We start from the raw sequence: 19,757 nt of genomic DNA, 5'->3' as shown, positions 1-19,757 counted from the left end.
GAACCTCCTAGATATGCAGTAGAAGAAACAAGTTGTTGTAATCATCAAGATTTAATATACAGTAGTAAGTGACATGCATATGATAAAATATAGAACATATTGATTCATCTTGACTGCAGCAAAAGGTTTAAGAGAACACTGAACTTACGAACAATAGCAAATTTCATGTTTTCATAGTAGCATTCAACCTAAAATGCGATAAAAGTGGGCCTTTATTCAGGCCATCGTTGTAACGGTGCGTAAGCATCTCTTTGGCTGTGGTCTCTCTATACAGTGGTGGGTTTTCTTCTGATAATAGCTCTTTAATTGGTCCATAAATCCTTAGCGTACTCTCTTCTTGATCAAAATGTGTCCTGAAGAAACTTGCCACTGAAATTCTTGGGCCTTCTTGTTTCGCGAGAACTCTGTGGTTTACACTTCTGAACTAATCATTGGTGACCAGCTGCATGAGTCATGGGAAAAATAAGTATATTCAATAAGAGAAATTTAGTTTTGAACCAAAATATAGCAAAAGGGAGGAATCAGTTTGAAGCTAAAAGCAAAACGGGAGGTGCTGACCACATAGTGCTTACAGTCAACATTCTTTGGCAACTGTGGAAAGCAAGGAATGATAGCGTAAACACCAGCACCCTTTTGAAATTGTACGGAAAGCTCAATCAGAATCGATAGAGTTCGTAGCAGCTCAGGAAATGGATAAACGAGTAAGCATTTAGAAAACAACAACAGTGGAATAGGAAGCGCAGACAAACACTGATGATGGCAATTGCATGTCCATAAGCATTGAAATCAGCAGCCAGAAGGAAAACAAGGTGCTAGGGGTAGGCATAATAGCCTTGAAGGCTGATAATACACAAGTTGTTTGGGCCTTACGAGAAGGAAGTACAGGCGAGATGCTGCTGGATTATGCACAAGCCATTAAACTGGCACTGAGCAAAGCAATGGAGCAACACTGGCAGGCAGTCAAACTGGAAATTTCATCACATAAGCTACAACATCTTTTGAAGACCAAGAAAACTATGGATGTTAGACTTTTTGCTCAAATCGAGGACATCCATACATTAAGATTGCTGTTTTTGAAATGCTCATTTATTCTGTCCTCAAATGAGAGTAGTATAAGAAGTAGAATGATTAGCAACTATGCTGTTAGTTTAACACAAGATGAGGAATGCTGGTTTCCTCCGTGTCGTAGTACATGTTTGTAAAGCTCAACATGCCTATGCTCAAGAATTGTACAGTTTAGCTCTCAATCAATAACAATCTATTGTTTCAGTATTAAAAAAAAAAAAGGAATCAGTTTTCTTCGGGGGGAGGAAGGGAGGGGTAGTTATCGAGGAAGTTATAGCTGGTTAAAATCAGATCATTGCGAAAGTAATGCAAATAGAACAAGGTTGGTGATTCATGCACGAGATACTTGCCTGCAGAAGATCTGCAATGTTGACAATTAAAGCACCAGGCAAGAAAGGTACATCTATCCATTGATCTTCATGGAGGACTTGGAGGCCACCTATTTGGTCTTGCAAAAGTATTGTTAAGAAGCCACTATCTGTGTGGTCTCTTAAGCCCATGGTGCACTCTGGTTCAGGGCATGGAGGATAGTAATGACCTAGGATGAAAAGTCCTTTAGCACAATCTATATTCTTCAGATGGTCTGGCTTCAGACCAAGTGCCTCGGATAGCAATTCAAACATAATATGCCCTAACTTCATCATAAACTCAGAATTATTACATCCCTGCGTACCGAAGAAGTGTTAAATTGAGGATTGGAGAAATGAATGAACATCGAAGTTGATAGAAAACTGGTAGCTTTGCAGATTTATCCATAAAAAGTAGCATATATGTGGCCTGAGATTTAAGACTTTGATACAAGTTCAATAGCTGCTTATTATGCTGATCTAGTATTGAGTTTTGACTGCACTCTATCGTTAAAAGGCTAGCATCTTGAGCTATTGCTTAATTTGATTACTTCCACTGAAAATTCCAGTAATTAGAATTTGCATAGCACCTTATTCCTTACGCACCTGCACACTTCGGGCAACTCTTCAGGCTCAGGGGGGTCAGGAGCCATAACAACATAAATCGAGTCTCTCCAGCTAGCTTCTTGTGCTTGATGTAGATCAAAATTGTTGTTATATGACATTTTCTTTTGTTGAAACTTTTACTTATGTTATTGTTTAACTTGTTTTTCAAATGGAGTCATTCATTTAGTGGCCTAGAGTTTAGGAATTTGCTGTACGTTGGAGTCTTTCAGTTATGACTTAGTCAGCAGATTTAGTGGCTTAGTGGTCTAGTCTTTAGGAGTGGTGGGGTTATGGAGAAGGTGCCAGATATGGGACCTGATCTTAAGGGATTTCAGTTGTGTGTTTTGCCTATTTAAAGGCTCCAAAGTTTACGATTAAGTATGACTTTTTGGCCACAGTACTACTATTATCTTTGCTATTTCTTATCAGTGGTATCAGAGCTACAAGATTCCTGAGACCTGAGAGTGAAACACCTGAAATTATCTACTCTTCCCCACTACCCTATCCAAATGGCCAATGACTCAAATTTTGTGCAAGCCGCCATTCCTCGCTTTGATGGTCACTATGACCACTGGAGCATGCTCATGGAAAATTTTTTACGGTCCAAAGAATATTGGTCAGTGGTTGAATCTGGAATTCAAGAACCACCAGCAGGTGCAACCGTGACAGATGCTCAGCAAACAGACATTGAAGCTAGAAAGCTCAAAGACTTGAAAGCGAAGAACTATCTCTTCCAGGCTATTGATCGTCCCATCTTGGAGACTATTCTTTGCAAAGATACATCCAAGGATATTTGGGATTCAATGAAGAAAAAATATCAAGGCTCTTCTAGAGTGAAGCGCGCACAGCTTCAAGCCTTGAGGAGGGATTTTGAAGTTTTGCAGATAAAGGATGCGGAATCTGTTACAAGCTTTATTGGAAGGACGATGGAAATTGCAAATAAAATGAGATGCTATGGAGAAGAGATTAAAGATGTTAACATAGTAGAAAAAATTCTGCGTTCTATGACGCGAGAATTTAACTATGTTGTTTGCTCAATTGAAGAGTCAAACGACATAGATGACCTCTCTCTTGATGAATTGCAGAGCTCCTTGTTAGTCCATGAACAGAAGATGAATCGAAGCTGGACAGCAGAGGAACAAGCTTTAAAAGCTTCTACCAACACTCGCTCCAACAGCTCAAGAGGAAGAGGCAGAGGCCGAGGAAGAGGAAGGGGAGATCGAGATCATGACAAATCTAGAGTAGAGTGCTTTAGATGTCACAAATATGGTCATTATGCTTCTGAATGTGTCACTGAACTGCCAAAGTATAAAGAAAGAGAGGAGAACTCAAATTTTGCAGAAGAAACGAATGAACCAGAAACTTTGTTGATGGCTGCCCATGAAGGAAAAAAGATTGAGTCGAATATTTGGTATGTCGATACAGGCTGCAGCAATCACATGAGTGGAAGTAAGTCTTCTTTTTCGAATCTAAATGAAAGCTTTCACTCTACTGTCAGTTTTGGTGACTTCTCTACTGTGAAAGTGATGGGAAAAGGTGATGTTAAGATACATACTAAGAATGGCCTCGTGAAAACAATTTCTAATGTGTTGTATGTTCCTGATTTGAAAAGTAATTTGTTGAGTGCTAGTCAGTTGCAAGAAAAGGGGTATGTCATTACAATTAAGAAAGGCACTTGTGAAATTTATGATCCTGATAAAAGAAGTTCTATTGCGACTGTCCAGATGAGTTCTAACAGATTATTTCCAATGAAAATTGAAAGCATTCAATCTTGTTTGATGGCTGAAGTAAAGGACCCCTCATGGTTGTGGCATTTTCGTTATGGCCACTTAAGTTTTGGTGGACTGAGGGCTCTACAACAGAAAACCATGGTGACAGGGCTTCCGGAAATTACTGTTCCCTCCCTAGTTTGTGAAGACTGTGTTGTCAGCAAACAACACCGTTCTCAGTTTCCCAAAGGAAAGTCTTGGAGAGCAAAGGATGTGTTAGAGCTGGTGCATTCAGATATTTGTGGCCCAATAAACCCATCGTCTAATGGAGGTAAAAGATACTTAATTACCTTCATTGATGATTTTTCAAGGAAAACGTGGGTTTATTTTTTACAGGAAAAATCAGAAGCTCTTACTATGTTTAAAAGGTTCAAAGCTCTTGTGGAAAATGAAGCAGGCAAGACTATTAAGTCTTTTCGAACAGATCGGGGTGGCGAGTATTGCTCAAAAGAATTTGAAAGTTTTTGCATGCAACATGGCATTCGAAGAGAACTTACAGCTGCACATACACCACAACAAAATGGTGTATCGGAGCGGAAGAACAGAACAATTCTTAATATGGTGAGAACTCTATTAACAAGAGGAAGAGTTCCAAAGACTTTTTGGCCGGAGGCTGTAAAATGGAGTATTCATGTTTTAAACAGAAGTCCAACTTTTGCCGTTCAAAACAAGACTCCTGAAGAGGCTTGGAGTGGAAGAAGACCAGCTGTAGATCACTTTAGAATCTTTGGTTGCCTCGCCTATGCCCACATCCCGGATGCGAAAAGAAAAAAACTTGATGACAAAGCTGAGAAATGCATCTTTCTTGGCGTAAGTGAATCCTCCAAAGCCTATAAATTATTCAACCCACTGACGAAGAAGATTGTGACCAGCAGGGATGTTGTTTTTGAAGAAGAGAGCACCTGGGATTGGGATGGGCAGCAGCCTAAACAAGTCTTTTATGATGATGATGCTAAACAGGAGCAAGTTCCAGCACTTGACATGCCACAAAACTCTTCAGATACAACTCAAACAGCTACTGGAATTTCACAACCAGTTGCTGAAGTAAATGAAGAAGGAGCCCAGTCAGTTGGTCGAATTAGAAGAAGGCCTACTTGGATGGAAGATTATGAGGTAACTGGGTTAAGTAATCCAATTACTCATTTTGCTTTGTTCGCAGATTGTGATCCTACAACTTTTGAGAGTGCTGTCAAAGAAGAAAAATGGCAAAAGGCAATGGACGATGAAATCAATTCAATTGAGAAGAATGACACTTGGGAGTTGTGTGATCTTCCTAAGGGGCACAAAACCATTGGTGTCAAATGGGTCTTCAAGACAAAGCTAAACAAAGATGGTGGTGTTGACAAGTACAAAGCACGCCTGGTGGCAAAAGGATACAAGCAGCAGTACGGGGTTGATTATACAGAAGTATTTTCTCCAGTTGCAAGACATGACACGATCAGATTGGTGGTTGCATTAGCAGCGCAAAATTCTTGGCCTATCTTCCAGCTAGATGTCAAATCAGCATTCTTGCATGGGTATTTGGAGGAACAGGTATTTATTGAGCAACCCCCTGGCTATATTAAAGTTGGGAATGAGAATAAAGTGTTCAGACTGAAAAAGGCTCTTTATGGACTAAAGCAAGCTCCGAGGGCTTGGTATAGTCGAATTGAGACTTATTTTCTTAAAGTTGGTTTTATTAAATGTCCTTATGAGCATACAATGTTTGTTAAGATTGAAGATGGGGGGAAGCTTCTCATAGTTTGCCTGTATGTTGATGACCTTATATTTACTGGAAATTGTGATACCATGTTTGGTGAATTCAAGAAATCCATGATGAATGAATTTGAAATGACTGATCTTGGTTGGATGTATTATTTTCTTGGCATAGAAGTAATGCAATCAGATGATGGAATTTTCTTATCTCAAACGAAATATGTGGGAGAAATTTTGAATAGATTTCATATGAAGGATTGCAATTCTGTAAGTACTCCAATTGAATGTGGCATGAAGCTACACAAAGATCATGATGGAAAGAAGGTTGATAGCACACTCTACAAGCAAATTGTGGGCAGTTTAATGTATCTTACTGCAACAAGGCCAGATATAATGTAGTCTGTGAGTTTAATCAGCAGATATATGGAAAGTCCCACGGAGTTGCATTTGTTAGCTGCCAAGAGAATCCTTCGTTATTTACAAGGAACTCGAAACCTAGGGATATGCTACAAGAAGGGTGAAAAATCTAACTTGGTGGGTTATACTGATAGTGATTATGCAGGAGATCAAGATGATGGAAGGAGTACTTCTGGCTATGTTTTTATGCTTGGAACAGGTGCAATCTCCTGGTCATCAAAGAAGCAATCAATTGTCACCTTATCCAGTACAGAAGCTGAATTTGTTGCAGCTACGGCTTGTGCTTGCCAAGCCATATGGCTGAGAAGAATACTTGAGGAGTTGCAGTTCAAGCAATGTGGAGCTACTATAATACTATGTGATAACAGCTCTACAATCAAGTTATCAAAGAATCCAGTGTTCTACGGAAGAAGCAAGCACATTGATGTGAAGCTTTATTTTTTGAGAGATCTTTGCAAAGATGGAACTGTTGATTTGATGCATTGTAAGAGTGATGATCAAGTTGCTGATATATTCACCAAGGCGCTCAAGAGAGAATCGTTTGTGAAACTCAGAGGATTACTAGGTCTCTGCAACCTAGGTTCAGTCAAGGTTGTAAACTGATGTTAGTTGTTTACTAACATCAGTTTAAGGGAGGGATTGTTGAAACTTTTACTTATGTTATTGTTTAACTTGTTTTTCAAATGGAGTCATTCATTTAGTGGCCTAGAGTTTAGGAATTTGCTGTACGTTGGAGTCTTTCAGTTATGACTTAGTCAGCAGATTTAGTGGCTTAGTGGTCTAGTCTTTAGGAGTGGTGGGGTTATGGAGAAGGTGCCAGATATGGGACCTGATCTTAAGGGATTTCAGTTGTGTGTTTTGCCTATTTAAAGGCTCCAAAGTTTACGATTAAGGATGACTTTTTGGCCACAGTACTACTGTTATCTTTGCTATTTCTTATCATCTTTGTCGTATCGCGCGTGTAGTGCGGCTTCTTTCCCTCAGTATCTTGTTCGTGAAACTGGCGCACACCCTTAATCATATTGTCCAAGATACTTGCAGGAATCCCCTGATTGACAATCTGAAAAAATCCCCATTCTGCAGCAGCGCTACTTACTTTGGCAATAACTTCTTCTCGCTGGCCTTGAAGATCTATTACTGGGATTCTGTCCTGTGATATGCCTGAAATCGGTTCTGTTCCAAATTCTTGCTGTTGCTGCTGCTGCTCAAGGACAAATATTCTTGGGATCTTTGTAATTCCAGCGTCAAATATCCCCTTCACACCAGCTTTTGTCTCATCAAATGCTTGAACCTCACTTTGTCTATCATTCTCAGGAGTAATTTCTCTCTGAAATTCAATCTTGCTTGAGCCAACCATTTTCTTAGCTAGAAGAGAAGCTCGAGTGAAATTCTGATTCTTGATGTGTCAGAAAGAATCATTTATCTCGAAATTCAACACATGGGACAGACTGTTACTGTGGTTGGTCTTCCTATAAGTGGTTATCCAACCTAGCCTTAGTTCCTGGTTTCAGAACCGCTCATTTTGTCTAGCAAAGTAGGGCCGTTTAAATAGAAGTAGAATAATTAGTAATTATGCTTTAGGCATCTTTTGTGACGAGGAGTGGTTTAATCCTCAGTGCTAAAGTGCACAGATTGTATAAACTTTATTGGAGCCTTTGCTCCTAAAGTGTAATGAAATTTCTGACGTTTCAGGGGAAGAAAAGTTATCCAACCAGCCAGTTACTATGTATCTACTACAGCATATTATCTTTTGTTCTATTAATTAGTCTAATTTCCCATGCAATTAATTCCGAAAAAAAGAAAAAAGATGCAAAGCCAAGCATTTCTAAATGTTGACTAACAAAATGATAGACAACAAGACAAGACACACCGCTTGGATTTGTTTCTTTCTTCCTGCCAACCTGCTAATGCCATCATCATTCTTGTCTGACTTTATATTTGGATTCCATGGTATCGCCGGCATCAGCTATCTAACTATTTGGATTCATCAGTTCGTGGTGATGATGCAAAAGACATCTAGCAAATCTGGACATTTTTTTTAGTTATGTGATAAATGACCGAAGAGTCTCTGCCTTTCCTTTTCTTTTTATGACTGAATAGGTTTTTTTTCCCTTTTCTTAATTTCATCGTTGCCGTAGGGCTGGAAACGTGCCGAACTGAGTCGAGTTTTGACCTAATCGAGTCGAGTCTTGACTTAATTTTATTGAACTCGAACTCGAACTCGAGCTCGACGAGCTGTCAATTTAAACCTTGACCTCGAGCTCGAAAAAAAAATAAAAATAAAAATTTTATTTTTTAAAAAATAAATAAAATAATATTTTTTTCTTAATAAATAATAAAATATTAAGAATATATATGTAATTTTACTATTAAAATAAAAAAAATATATACTTAAAATAAAAAATATATATATATACTTAAAATAAAAAGATAAAATATATATATATATATATATATATATATATATATATACCCGAACTCGCGAGCTAATGAACTTAATATTTTGAGCTCGAGTTCAAGCTCGATTTCAACTCAAGCCAACTCGAACTCGCTATTAATCAAGCTCCCGGTTCGTTTGCAACCCTAGTTGCCGGCAACAGTTCGTAGCTTTGTTGTGATTTTTTTGCCCTTTTCTTCATTTGTGATGATGCGAAACGCATCAATCAAATCTGGACCCTTTTTCTCCCTTTTCTTTATTTGTAGTTTTTTTTCCTTCTCTTAATTTCATCATTGCCGGCATCAGTTTGTAGTGATTTTTTTCTCTCTCTTCTTTTTTTGTGATGATGCAAAAGACATCTAGCAAATCTACGCCTTTCCTTGTGTGATAAAATGACCGAAGAGTCTACCCACAAAGCGGTAGCTTAGCTCACGTTCCGGATCAGGACACGAATGAGGTGGCAGCGCGGGGTCATTTTCTCCTCCGGTTAAAAAATTGTATAGGGATGGGGAATTCTACACCGGTCTCATCACTTGCCTATATATATATAGTATCAGATTATGTATATACAATATTATTAATCATATTAATAATTATATATTTATACTAATACAAATCATTGATTAGTTATACTAATATATTTATCCTAAATTACTATTTACATTTTTTATTGACCAAAGTTTTAGCAATCGGATCCCAATATTTGGACTCCGTTCTCGTTAGTCCAAAATGGATATTTCAAGTTGGACTTGAATACTTAGATTGTACTTAAGTATTAATCTATAACACTTACTTTTTCAATGTACAATAAAATATGACATTCACCCTTCTTTATTAGGCTTTGCATCCTCGCAAAGCCCAACCCAATAGCATGATCTAGACTATCCACTCAATTGTGGAGGATTTTAAAGATAGCTTGTACGAATTCTTGCGTTAATTCCTACCCTTAGGCCGATGTAGCACTTAGCACTACACCACTCCCTTCTGCAGTAGCAATCCAATGCCACTAACCCAATCTCACCCTTGTGTAGAAACTACACGAGATTTGTTCAGCTATTGTAATGCCACATCCAGTACTATTGGCCCAGCTTTAACATGATACTCTATTCCATATCGGTAAAGTAAAGTGCTATATACTAATACTTAAATAGAATCTAAGTACTCAAATTCAATTTAGGACTAGTAAGGACGTAGCCCAAATAGTTAAACTTAATTGCTAAGAATACAAACTGTCCTTACTTTTGATAATTTAGTTGTGCTACACAAGGAAGAGGAAAAGAAAATTAAAAAAAAAAAGAATAACAACAAGAATGAAAAGAAATATTAATATGAGTAGGATTAACTTTTTGGATAAATCTTTTATGTATTGACAGTGTATACACAAGTGAATCTAGACGTATGTCATATATACAAAATTTGATGTTCAAATTCAAATTCAAATAATGTGACATTTATTCAACCCCATCGGTGTATACACTGACAATATAAGAAAGATCAATCCTAACTTTCTATACACCGATTGTGTAATAATTTTTTTACGCTATAACTACGGATGTATATCATTATCATATGTATATAATTTGAATTTCAAATTTGAACTCATGTTATATAGTATAATTTAAATTTACTTAATATAAAAAAATTATACATTGACAGAATATAAAAAATTTACTCTTACTAATATATATAAACTCCAGCACAATCATAGTTTTAGCAAGCTTTGCAGGAGGCACAATCCATCTTGACAATAATAAGTTGACCAAAACTCGAAAACCATCAATTTCTTAAATTACATGTTTAAGGTTCTTATATGTTTTTCAGCTTAATTGTGATAATAATGGGCCAGTGTAGCGAGGGGTATCTCTATTATTGGGGTCATGGTTGCTCGGGTGACTAGTGGGCTGTCTTCCGATAACAACTCCTTGATCGGCCCAAGAAGCCTGAATGTATTCTCTCCTGGAATTCTTGGGCCTATAGTGTTTGATACTACTACGTTACTTGTTACACAGTAACATCAAATTCTCCCTTGTGTTTAAAATTGAAGAAGCTAACCATGTCTGTATTCTTACTTTTTATTTGGGCAATATTCCCTCTCGTTTTTATTTTTAGAGTTGACTCACTTTGGAACTGAAAGCATAATTTGTTCATGAGGAATCAGTATAAATTTGTGGCTTTCCAGGTAACTTTGGAGAAATGTAGCAGGGAAAAGGAAGTAATGGTTGGCCGAATGACTAGAAAATTGGCGTCAGAAAACGACTAATGGCTGGCCAAACTACTGTAGAAAAGTTCATGGTAATCCATAAAGAATCATTGGTGTAGTGCTGATTGGCTATTTTAATTGGTTTGATGTTTTGTCTAGTATTGTTGTTTTCTCTTTTCCAGCCAACTACTTCACCCATTTCAGTGGTGAGGCTTTATATATTTTTTGGAACAGCATGAATAGTTTGCTAGTGTTGTGTTTGGGGGGAAGGGAGGGGGGTGGAAGAGGCAGCAAGAACCTCCGAACAATGAAGTAGATTAATAATCAGCAATATTGAATATCGAGTAGCATGTCTGACAATGAAATGCAACTTAATTGGTAAGATGCTTCACCTGTAACTGATAAGTCAAGGATTCAAGTCATCAAAAAAATAAATAGGAAATCACTGTTGATCCTCTTTATAAAAAGAAAAAAGAGTAGCACGTCTCATACAGATACAAATGATAAATCATCAACTTATTGATGCATCATGAATGCCGCAAAAGGTTTATGAAAACACTGAACTTGCAAAAACGGCATATTTCATGGTTCCCAAGTAGCAGCATTCAACTTAAAATGTGATAAAAGTGGAGCTTTATGCAGGCTATCATTGTAACGCTGTGTAAGCAGCTGTTTGGCTGTAATCTCTCTGTAGAGTGGTGGGTTTTCTTCTGATAATAGTTCCTTGATCGGTCCATAGAGCCTTGATGTACTTCCTTCTTGATCAAAATGTGTCCCGAAGAAACTTTCTACTGAAATCCTTGGGCCTTCTTGTTTCGCGAGTACCCTGTGGTTTTCACTTTTGAACATATCATTGTTCATTCGTGATCAGCTGCCCGAGTCATGGAACTGCCATTTTCTTAGCTAGAAGAGAAGCTCGAGTACAGTGCAAATTCTGATGTACAAGACCGTATTTATTTTGCAATGAACGCAGAAGGGAAAAACTGCTTGTAGTTGTAACAAATCAGCAATAGTCTTCAATCAACCACAATACTTCATCTCGTCCTTCTCAATAATTTCCCTCCTGACTCTTAAGAAATTAAATGTCAGAAGCCAATTCCAAGTACGTACAGTGGAGCCTATAATGACTACTAAGTATTAACATGCACGATGAGATAAACAACCACTTAATTAAAAACGGGAAGAAAACTCGAAAAAATCCAGTCATTGAGGCCCGATATACGGTTACAAAACTCAAAATAAAAAAGGGGAAGAAATACTAAACAGATGAATAATTAAGATATATGTTTCAGCAATGATTTCTTTTTGATACCCTTAAAATGTTAATCACAACTTGAAATACTTTAGAGCTCGAACTCCAACTTTGTCTTTCTTGAAGAAGTATTTTGCATAGTCTTCTATCGTCGTCCCTCTGTAGATTGGCGGATTTTCTTCTGATAAAAGTTTCTTGATTGGGCCATATAGCATCGCTGAAAAACCTGCACCAGAATGTGGTCTTAGAAAGCTTGCCACTGATACTCTTGGACCTTCCCGTTTTGACAACACTCTATGAAACACGCTTTTGAATCTGTCATTTGATATCAACTGCACCCAACACAAAAACCAAGTGTAAAATTAAGATGCTTCCCAAGCTTTAAAACTTTTGTGAAATGATGAAAAATGCAAAATTGCATCTCTACGTACCGTTCATAACGATGATCTATTGATTATAATATATAGTGCAGTAAACATGACATATGAGCCCATTTCATTTCGAGGGTAGATGTACTTAAAAGAAAATGTTTGAGATAGAATAATACGCGAGGAACTAAACATAGTTCATTAAAACAACAGGACTATGCCGAAAAGATAAAATTCATACCATTCACTTTTTAAAAACTTTGGATAAATTACACTTAGCCCCTCACAATTTTACCCTTTTTTAGATTATCGGTATATGGTTTCAAAATATATACATATTATATTTTGAAATGAAGTGTTGAACTGATGTAAAAACTAAAATGACTATAGTGATTAAGATGCATATATTTAGGGCGAATCACATTGGATGTGTTTTGATAGGAGATTATTTGGAAAAAATCATTTATAATAGCAATGTAACACTTTTTGTGATATAATATATATCAAATAAAATGAAGTTGAAAATTGTGTTTATGAAACAAGTAGGATAATATTAAAAAAATTTTCCGAATTATGGTGTCCAAACAGATCCACTATAGTTTTCTATAGTTTAACTCTTTTTCCCATGACCCTCTCATAATTTCAAAACTTACACATAAAGCTTCCATGCTTAACAAAAATTTTATGTCTAGACCTAAGGGTACTCTTCATATTTCATCTGCTTAACACAAAAAATAATCTGTCACTTTGACGTTTCAGTTCAAAATATGGGGGATTATGTATAGTTTTTAAAAATATGGGAAGATTATATTTTTAAAGGAAAAAAAAACTAAAGCACAAAGTGCTAAAGTGTTTTTGTTTTTTTTTTTGAAGGATATGAAGCCGATTGAGTTGGTAGAAACATGCCTGCAAGAGGTCTCCCACGTTAATGACTAAAGCTCCAGGCAAGCAAGGTACATCAACCCATGTATCTTGATGAAGCACTTGGAGACCACCAATTTGATCCTGGAGGAGTATTGTTAGGAAGCTGAAATCGGTGTGGTTGACAATCCCCAAAGTCAACTCAGGCTGTGGACAAGGTGGATAATAATGTCCTTTCAGGTAAAGCCCCTCAGCACAACCCATGTTCACAAGGTAGTCTGTTTCCAGTCCCAAAGACTCCGACAGCAATCCAAGTAGTGTAATCCCTAACCTCATAACCTCGTTTGAGTATTCCAGCATAATATCTCTGCCACAGTAACAGTACTAGTTAATTAAAGATTGCATATGGTTCTTTAATAGAACGTAAGACTGCCCTGATTGGAAATAGAATTAGTTGTGTCTCAAGATTTTCAGTAGGGTACGCTTCCAACTCTAGTTCTGCTAAAGAAACGAAATACAGCCAACGTGAATGTACAGGCAAATTTCTGATTCTACTAACACTGGTCCAACCAACTGGTGCATTAAAGCATATAGAGAAAAGTACTTATGTGCAGTTAATCACAACAATGTTTAGGTTATAGCATGTGGCGTGGTGCTTTTCTAAGCATTGATTAAACTTGTCCCAGTGCAACCGTTTCAAAATGGTGTACCACCTTTCAAAAAGATTGTAATTCATCATGAAAAAGAAAAGATGTACAATTTAATAACAAGAATGTAATATTTAGGTACTGTTTAAAGAGGCTGTACACATCAATTTGTGTTCCAAATCATGACCACCAATCGTACGTCTCTATTCCCTGTCCTTAACCTAATTAGTTCATGCTAAGCACATATTATAAAATAACATCTAACTTAGGCATAATTATGCTGCTACTGCTAGAAGCAAAGGTGTTATACATTACCTAGAAATGGCGGGCAGCTCTTCTGGTTTAGGAGGAACTGGAGCCATGTTACAAGTAATGGTATCCTTCCAGAGCGCTGCTGTCGACTCATAAAGATCATAGTTGCTATTATACAAGACATTCCTCGTGGAATCCCTCGAATAGTATTGCTTCTTCACCTCATGATCTTGCTCATGAAACATGCGTATTCCTTCCATCATCTTCTCCATAACCTCAACTGAAATTCCATGGTTAACTACCTGAAGAAATCCCCATTTTTCAAAAGCATCGCGAAGCTTATCCGCGATCTTGGCTCGCAAAAAGGGATCTAATTGATTCACACCTTCCATGTCGACGACAGGAATGCCAGCCTGAAACATGCTGTTACCGGACTTCTCCTCTTGTCTGTCATTATCATGAACAAAGATACGAGGAAGCTTTGCCACCCCTTTATCATGTAGTCCCTTCACACCAGCTTTTGTATCATCAAAAGCTTTTAATTCTCTTTCTCGAATCTTTTGATCCGACGAGATTGTCATCGGACCTTCTTTGTTGCATTTGACGACCATAATAACGTGCTGTCTGCTCATGCAACTTTTTCTTCGTGTGGAGTTCATTAACCGAGCAGTATATGAGTGGAGATGCAAGGCTCTGGTCATTGCCATTTTGATGCCTTGTTTCTTTAGCTCATAAATTAATGCATAGAGATGAGGAATTTTTGTTGAAGAACGGATTGAGATGTTAGACATGAGCAAGCAAGTATGCATGTATTTATATAAAATGGTGACTTTATTTGATAATAAGTATAAAGTAAATTTTGGAAGGCTAAGTACTGAATTGGATGACTTGAAATTTAGAGTCATGAATCACGATGTTGAAATTCTAGCATATTATATTGAGTCAAAAAACCTCGTTGAACGTTATACGAAAGGAAAACTTGCTAGCAGTTTGGAAGGGTTTGGAGACATTCAGGGTAGGAGTCGTCCTTCAAATTTTAAACGATGTAGCAAATCTCTTGCTTTCTCATTCAGGAACCCAGATTTTGACCTGTGATTAAATCCATGTAAGTGGTTCTTAGAACCAAAAAGTCAAGCGTATATTTCTACTAGCGTACGTTACATTTCACTAGGATCAGGGCCTCTAAAGTGCATCCAATGGTTAAAATTCGTTAATCTAAAATTGGATGGACAGAATTGATTTTCAAAGTCATTTGTTATTATGAATAAATAATAACTGAGCAGTATATGAGTGGAGATGCAAGGCTGCCGACATTGCGATTTTGAATATGCCTTGTTTCTTAAGCTTATAAATTAATGCATAGAGATGAGTTTTTTTTTTTTTTTTTTTTTTTTTGTCAAAGAACGGATTGAGATGTTAGAAACAAGCGAGCAAGTATGCATGTATCTATATATAATGGTGACTTTTGTTTGATGATAAGTATAAAATAGTTTTGGAAGACTAGGTACTGAGTTGGATAAATTCAAATTTAGAGTCGTGAATCCTGATGTTGAAATTGCAGCACATATATATTTTTTTGATTCAGTCAAGAAACCCTCGTTGAACATTATACGGAAGAAAAAGTTGCAAGTAGTTTGGAATGGAGATATGAAGTGCACGAGTCTTCCTTCAAAATTCTAAGGTTGTAGCGAATCTCTTGCTTCCTGTTTCAGGAACCTAAATTTTGACCTCTGATTAAATATATGTACTAAAAAGTCAAGTGTATATTTCTTCTCTTGTGTACGTTACATTTCACTAGGATTTAAAATTCGTTTATTTAATTCAAAATTGGATGGACGGAATTGATTTTGAAGGTATTTGTTTTTGTGTTTAAGTTTCTTGTTTTAGTATTAACATCTAATGCATACATTGTGCATTGAAGCAAAAACTAATCTACTTTTCACTTTACAGCTTACAACACAAGTTTGTTGTTTGCAATTGCATATGACCATGGAGTCTCTACTCACATCGAGTCTCCCTCTCCCTCCCCTTAGATTAGGCTAGATTAGGTTATAAGAATTCTACTGTTACGATAAAAAAAAAATTGCATATGACCATGGAATAATCATCGTACATGAGTGAGTACTCATAAAAATCAATTGTAAACAAAAATGTTCTTTATGGGAATGCTGAATCACGTACTAAACAAGTGAAAATATTAGTTGGAATCACATTGGAAGAAAGGGGTAAGGAAACTGTTGAATTGAAGGGACATTCTTTGTTCAATTGATCAATTCTGTTCTTGTGCATATAAAATGTTAGTAATTCTCTAGCTGGCTCTGAAGACTAAACATAAAATTCTAGACAGGATGGTCGGTTTGAAATTTGGACCCAAGTTTTTAATGTTGGGACAACTATTAGACTAACGTGGATTAAGACTTTAAGAGGGAACCCAAACATATTTTTAAGAGTAAACTGTTCAATCATATTTTTAGGTGGAGTACACGCATAGAAGCCATGCCAACATTAAACATTTCAGATAAAGAATGTTTGTTAGCTTGTGACAGGCAAAATAGGGAGAGGGTGCCGTTGAAACTGGTAATCAAAATTTTTAACTTGTGCAGGAAAAAATTATAAGTAATAAGTTCTGGATTCAAGATCTCCCACTCAGAAAAAAAAAAAAAAAAAAAGCTAATAAGGAATAGTGTTACGGGTATTTACAATTTGAAGTGTGCTAGAGCGGAGTCTCCACCACCCTTGTCTCTTCTGAAGAAGTATTTGTCGTACTGCTCTATTGTTATCGGATTTGGGGCAGTATGACCGTCCCTGCACGGTTAAAAATTTGTGCGGCTGAAAATTGGCCCTCAAAATTTTGTGCGGCTGAAATAACACTATGTAACTCGAAATCCGCGCCAAGTGTGGGGCCCATCACTATCTGTTGTGAAAATATATCCTGTGAAAAAAAAGTTACGCGCAATTAAACCAATGTTACGCGCAGTTGAAATGAGCTAAAATTGGCAGGGACGGTTGCACCTGCAACCGTCCCTGCCCCGAGTCCATTGTTATCTCCTTGTAAATTGGGTTATCTCCTTCTGACACCAATTTCTTGATCGGTCCAAAATATCGACCCGTAAAATGTTTACCCGATTGTGGCCTCAAAAAGCTTGCCATTGATATTCGTGGGCCGACTTTCTGCGGTCGCACCCTATGATTCACGCTTTTGAATCTATCATTTGTAACTAGCTGCATTGGAGGATTGGGGGGAATCGTGAATTGGTGAAACAACATTAAAAAAAAATAAATTAAATTTTTTATATATTGTCAGTGTACAATTCTTTTTTTACACTAGTAAATTTACATTATTATCAGGTAATATGAATTCAAATTTAAAATTTAAACTATTTAAATGTGGCATATATACCGCTGTTCAATGAAATTATCTCGTTGTTTATCAAAAAAACAAGAATTCCACAGGATGATATAATTCCCGGTCCTAGGGGACAATCCTTATATTTTGCAGACTGCCAAAAGTGGAGGAGGCTTTGATGGCTCTTCCAAATGGAAGCAATCCACCTAGAGAGTGCATTATAGACTCTTTCAATAAAATTTGCCCAACCGAAGAGAGGTAATTATTTAAAAAAAAAAAAAACAAGGATTTCTTTATTAAAATTGTGCCACACCTCAAGAGTCAATGCAATTATGCGATTCACCCCAGAAGTAGAATGGTAAAGACATGTAATTCGCGGACAAATTCTAATCATAGAAAGCAGAAGCTTGTCTGCATCAAGTCTCCCAAGTTAATCACTAGAGCTCCAGGCAAGCAAGGCACATCAACCCATTCATTTTGATGGAGGACTTGAAGGCCACCAATCTGATCTTGCAGTAGAATTGTCAAGAAGCTAGAATCAGTATGGTTTGTGATACCCAAGGTCAATTCTGGTTCTGGACAAGCTGGATAATAATGCCCTCTGATTCCAAGTCCCTCCATACAGCCTATGTCTACCAAGTGCCTTGTTTCAAGTCCCAAAGATTCCGACACCAATCCAAGCAGTTTCTCCCCCAATCCCATGACAAACTTAGAGTATTCCACCATGATATCTCTCCAAGAAAAGCAAAAAATGTTTCCTAGTAAAGTTGCATCTCGTCTGTCTTGTTTGCTAATCCAATAAAGTAAGATTAGGATTAAATGAACTAAGCTCCAGTTCATAACATACCTGCAGGCTACAGGCAGTTCTTCCTGGTTTGAACACTAAGGAGATATTTTGCATGTAATTGTATCTTTCCAAACTGCTGCTGCTGATTCATACAGATCATAATTGCTATAATACGCAACATTTCTTGTGAAATCACGCGTATAATAATCCCCTTTAATCTCAGGATCCTGTTCGCGAAACATCCTAATCCGCTCCAACATTTTGTCCATTGTCCTGTCTGGAATTCCATGATTAACAACCTGAAAAAATCCCCATCTTTCGCATGCATCGTGAACTTGGTCAGTGATCTCAGAACCCTCCAAATCTATGACAGGAATACTAGACTGGAGCCTGCCGTTCCAGGACTTCTTTTCTTGGTCAATGTTGTCATGGACAAAAATACGAGGCAGCTTTGCTAAACCTGAATCTGATAGGCCCTTCACTCCAGCTTTTGTGTCATCAAAAGCTCTTAATTCTCGCTCTAGATCATAACAAAAAGGTGATGAATTTGGTACCCCGATTTCTCTGCCATATTTGACAGCAACAATCTTCTTCACGAAACATGATCTGCTAGAGCAGATTGGACGTGCTGCATATGAGTACTGGAAATGCAAAGCTATGCTCAATGCCATATATAGTTACTATTGGAGATTGAATGAGAAGCAAGTTGCTAGTTGATTCTAATATGGCCCTGTTCTTGCTATTTGATCCAAGTTCTTTTAGACAAATTGACACCAATAATCTTTTTAACAATCAAGATTCATTATGAGGAAATTAAATATTCTGAAGTCAACCCCAAACCTGGATCCCAATAAACTGAATTGCACATCACAACTTGAACAAATTCAAGTAGCTTAATTACTAGCAAATTGCTACTAAAATATAGGGATAATTTCACAAACCTCCCCTGAGGTTTTTGACAATTTCACTCGGCTCCCCACAAGTTTTATAAATTACACTGACCTCCCTTGTCACAATAAAATGACTATAATGACCTTCACTTAATAAATAATTCACAGTATAATGATATGAGATTAAAAAAAGAAAAAGAAACATAACCTCTTCGTCTATCATGTTTACAAGTTGCAACCAACGACGATTCTCTCTCACTTACTGTCATTTTGTTCTCATCCATCAACCCCTTCCTCCTATAACTCACTCTCAAATTACCACCCACCATTGCCTAAAATTGTAGTCAATCACACCACAAGTGATCCGTTAAACTCTATTATATATTCCTATTCCTCCTTTCTTCTCTTTGGAATTGCAAAATCACAAGTTTAGTTGAGAGACTAGTTTGATGGTTGAAATAAAATCTGATTTCATAGTCAAACTAAAAAGGAGATGAAGAGGCACACAATAATAATGGAACAAATAATGCAATCATTGGCCAAAGATGAAGAGGACTAAAATTGATAATTTGTCTATCATTCACCCAAAAAACTTTTTAAGATGTTAATAAGTACATTTATATTTCTTTTTATACTTGACAATTGTTGGTTGTGGTTTTGCTATGGGGATAGAGGTTCTTCTCTGTATTTAAGATGATAACATGTTTGGAGATTTAATGGTAAGTTAGATTATTTTGTTTTAAGAAGGTGCAGGCATTGGGTTGAAGTTTGGGGTGTAATTAGTTATAAATAGAATTTTGATTTTTGGTAAAATGAAT

The 19,757-nt window shown here is 36.9% G+C and overlaps 2 protein-coding genes and 1 pseudogene across 2 annotated transcripts; all 3 read right to left on the bottom strand.

Moving 5' to 3' along the window:
• Window positions 1-75: 75 nt before the first annotated feature.
• On the bottom strand, window positions 76-7,405 carry LOC113765541 (annotated as a pseudogene).
• A 4,457-nt stretch (window positions 7,406-11,862) lies between these two features.
• Window positions 11,863-14,623, bottom strand: LOC113765055 (1-aminocyclopropane-1-carboxylate oxidase homolog 1-like). The gene is made up of 3 exons (XM_027309107.1): window positions 13,980-14,623; window positions 13,063-13,384; window positions 11,863-12,120 (listed from the first exon to the last, which is right to left on the bottom strand). Exons 1-3 carry the CDS (start codon window positions 14,621-14,623, stop codon window positions 11,863-11,865), a joined length of 1,224 nt encoding a protein of 407 aa, XP_027164908.1.
• Window positions 14,624-16,586: 1,963 nt separating this feature from the next.
• Window positions 16,587-18,720, bottom strand: LOC113765054 (deacetoxyvindoline 4-hydroxylase-like). Its single transcript, XM_027309106.1, has 4 exons — window positions 18,203-18,720; window positions 17,670-18,052; window positions 16,929-17,134; window positions 16,587-16,721 (listed from the first exon to the last, which is right to left on the bottom strand). Exons 1-4 carry the CDS (start codon window positions 18,718-18,720, stop codon window positions 16,587-16,589), a joined length of 1,242 nt encoding a protein of 413 aa, XP_027164907.1.
• Between the last annotated feature and the right edge of the window lie 1,037 nt (window positions 18,721-19,757).

Source organism: Coffea eugenioides, chromosome 3 (assembly GCF_003713205.1).
Source record: "Coffea eugenioides isolate CCC68of chromosome 3, Ceug_1.0, whole genome shotgun sequence".
NCBI lineage: Eukaryota > Viridiplantae > Streptophyta > Magnoliopsida > Gentianales > Rubiaceae > Coffea > Coffea eugenioides.
This window is presented reverse-complemented; position numbering and strand designations above follow the sequence as displayed.

What these genes read in the sequence shown, in the direction of transcription:
- LOC113765054 (XM_027309106.1), bottom strand. Translation starts at nt 18,720, where the DNA reads ATGGCATTGAGCATAGCTTTGCATTTCCAGTACTCATATGCAGCACGT. An exon ending in TATTATAGCAATTATGATCT is followed by an intron (nt 18,053 to 18,202) that starts GTATGAATCAGC and finishes TTATTGGATTAG; the next exon opens with CAAACAAGACAGACGAGATG. An exon ending in CGGGGCAGGGACGGTTGCAG is followed by an intron (nt 16,722 to 16,928) that starts GTGCAACCGTCC and finishes TTAACCGTGCAG; the next exon opens with GGACGGTCATACTGCCCCAA.
- LOC113765055 (XM_027309107.1), bottom strand. Translation starts at nt 14,623, where the DNA reads ATGGCAATGACCAGAGCCTTGCATCTCCACTCATATACTGCTCGGTTA. An exon ending in GAGCTGCCCGCCATTTCTAG is followed by an intron (nt 13,385 to 13,979) that starts GTAATGTATAAC and finishes TTACTGTGGCAG; the next exon opens with AGATATTATGCTGGAATACT. An exon ending in ACGTGGGAGACCTCTTGCAG is followed by an intron (nt 12,121 to 13,062) that starts GCATGTTTCTAC and finishes TGTTGGGTGCAG; the next exon opens with TTGATATCAAATGACAGATT.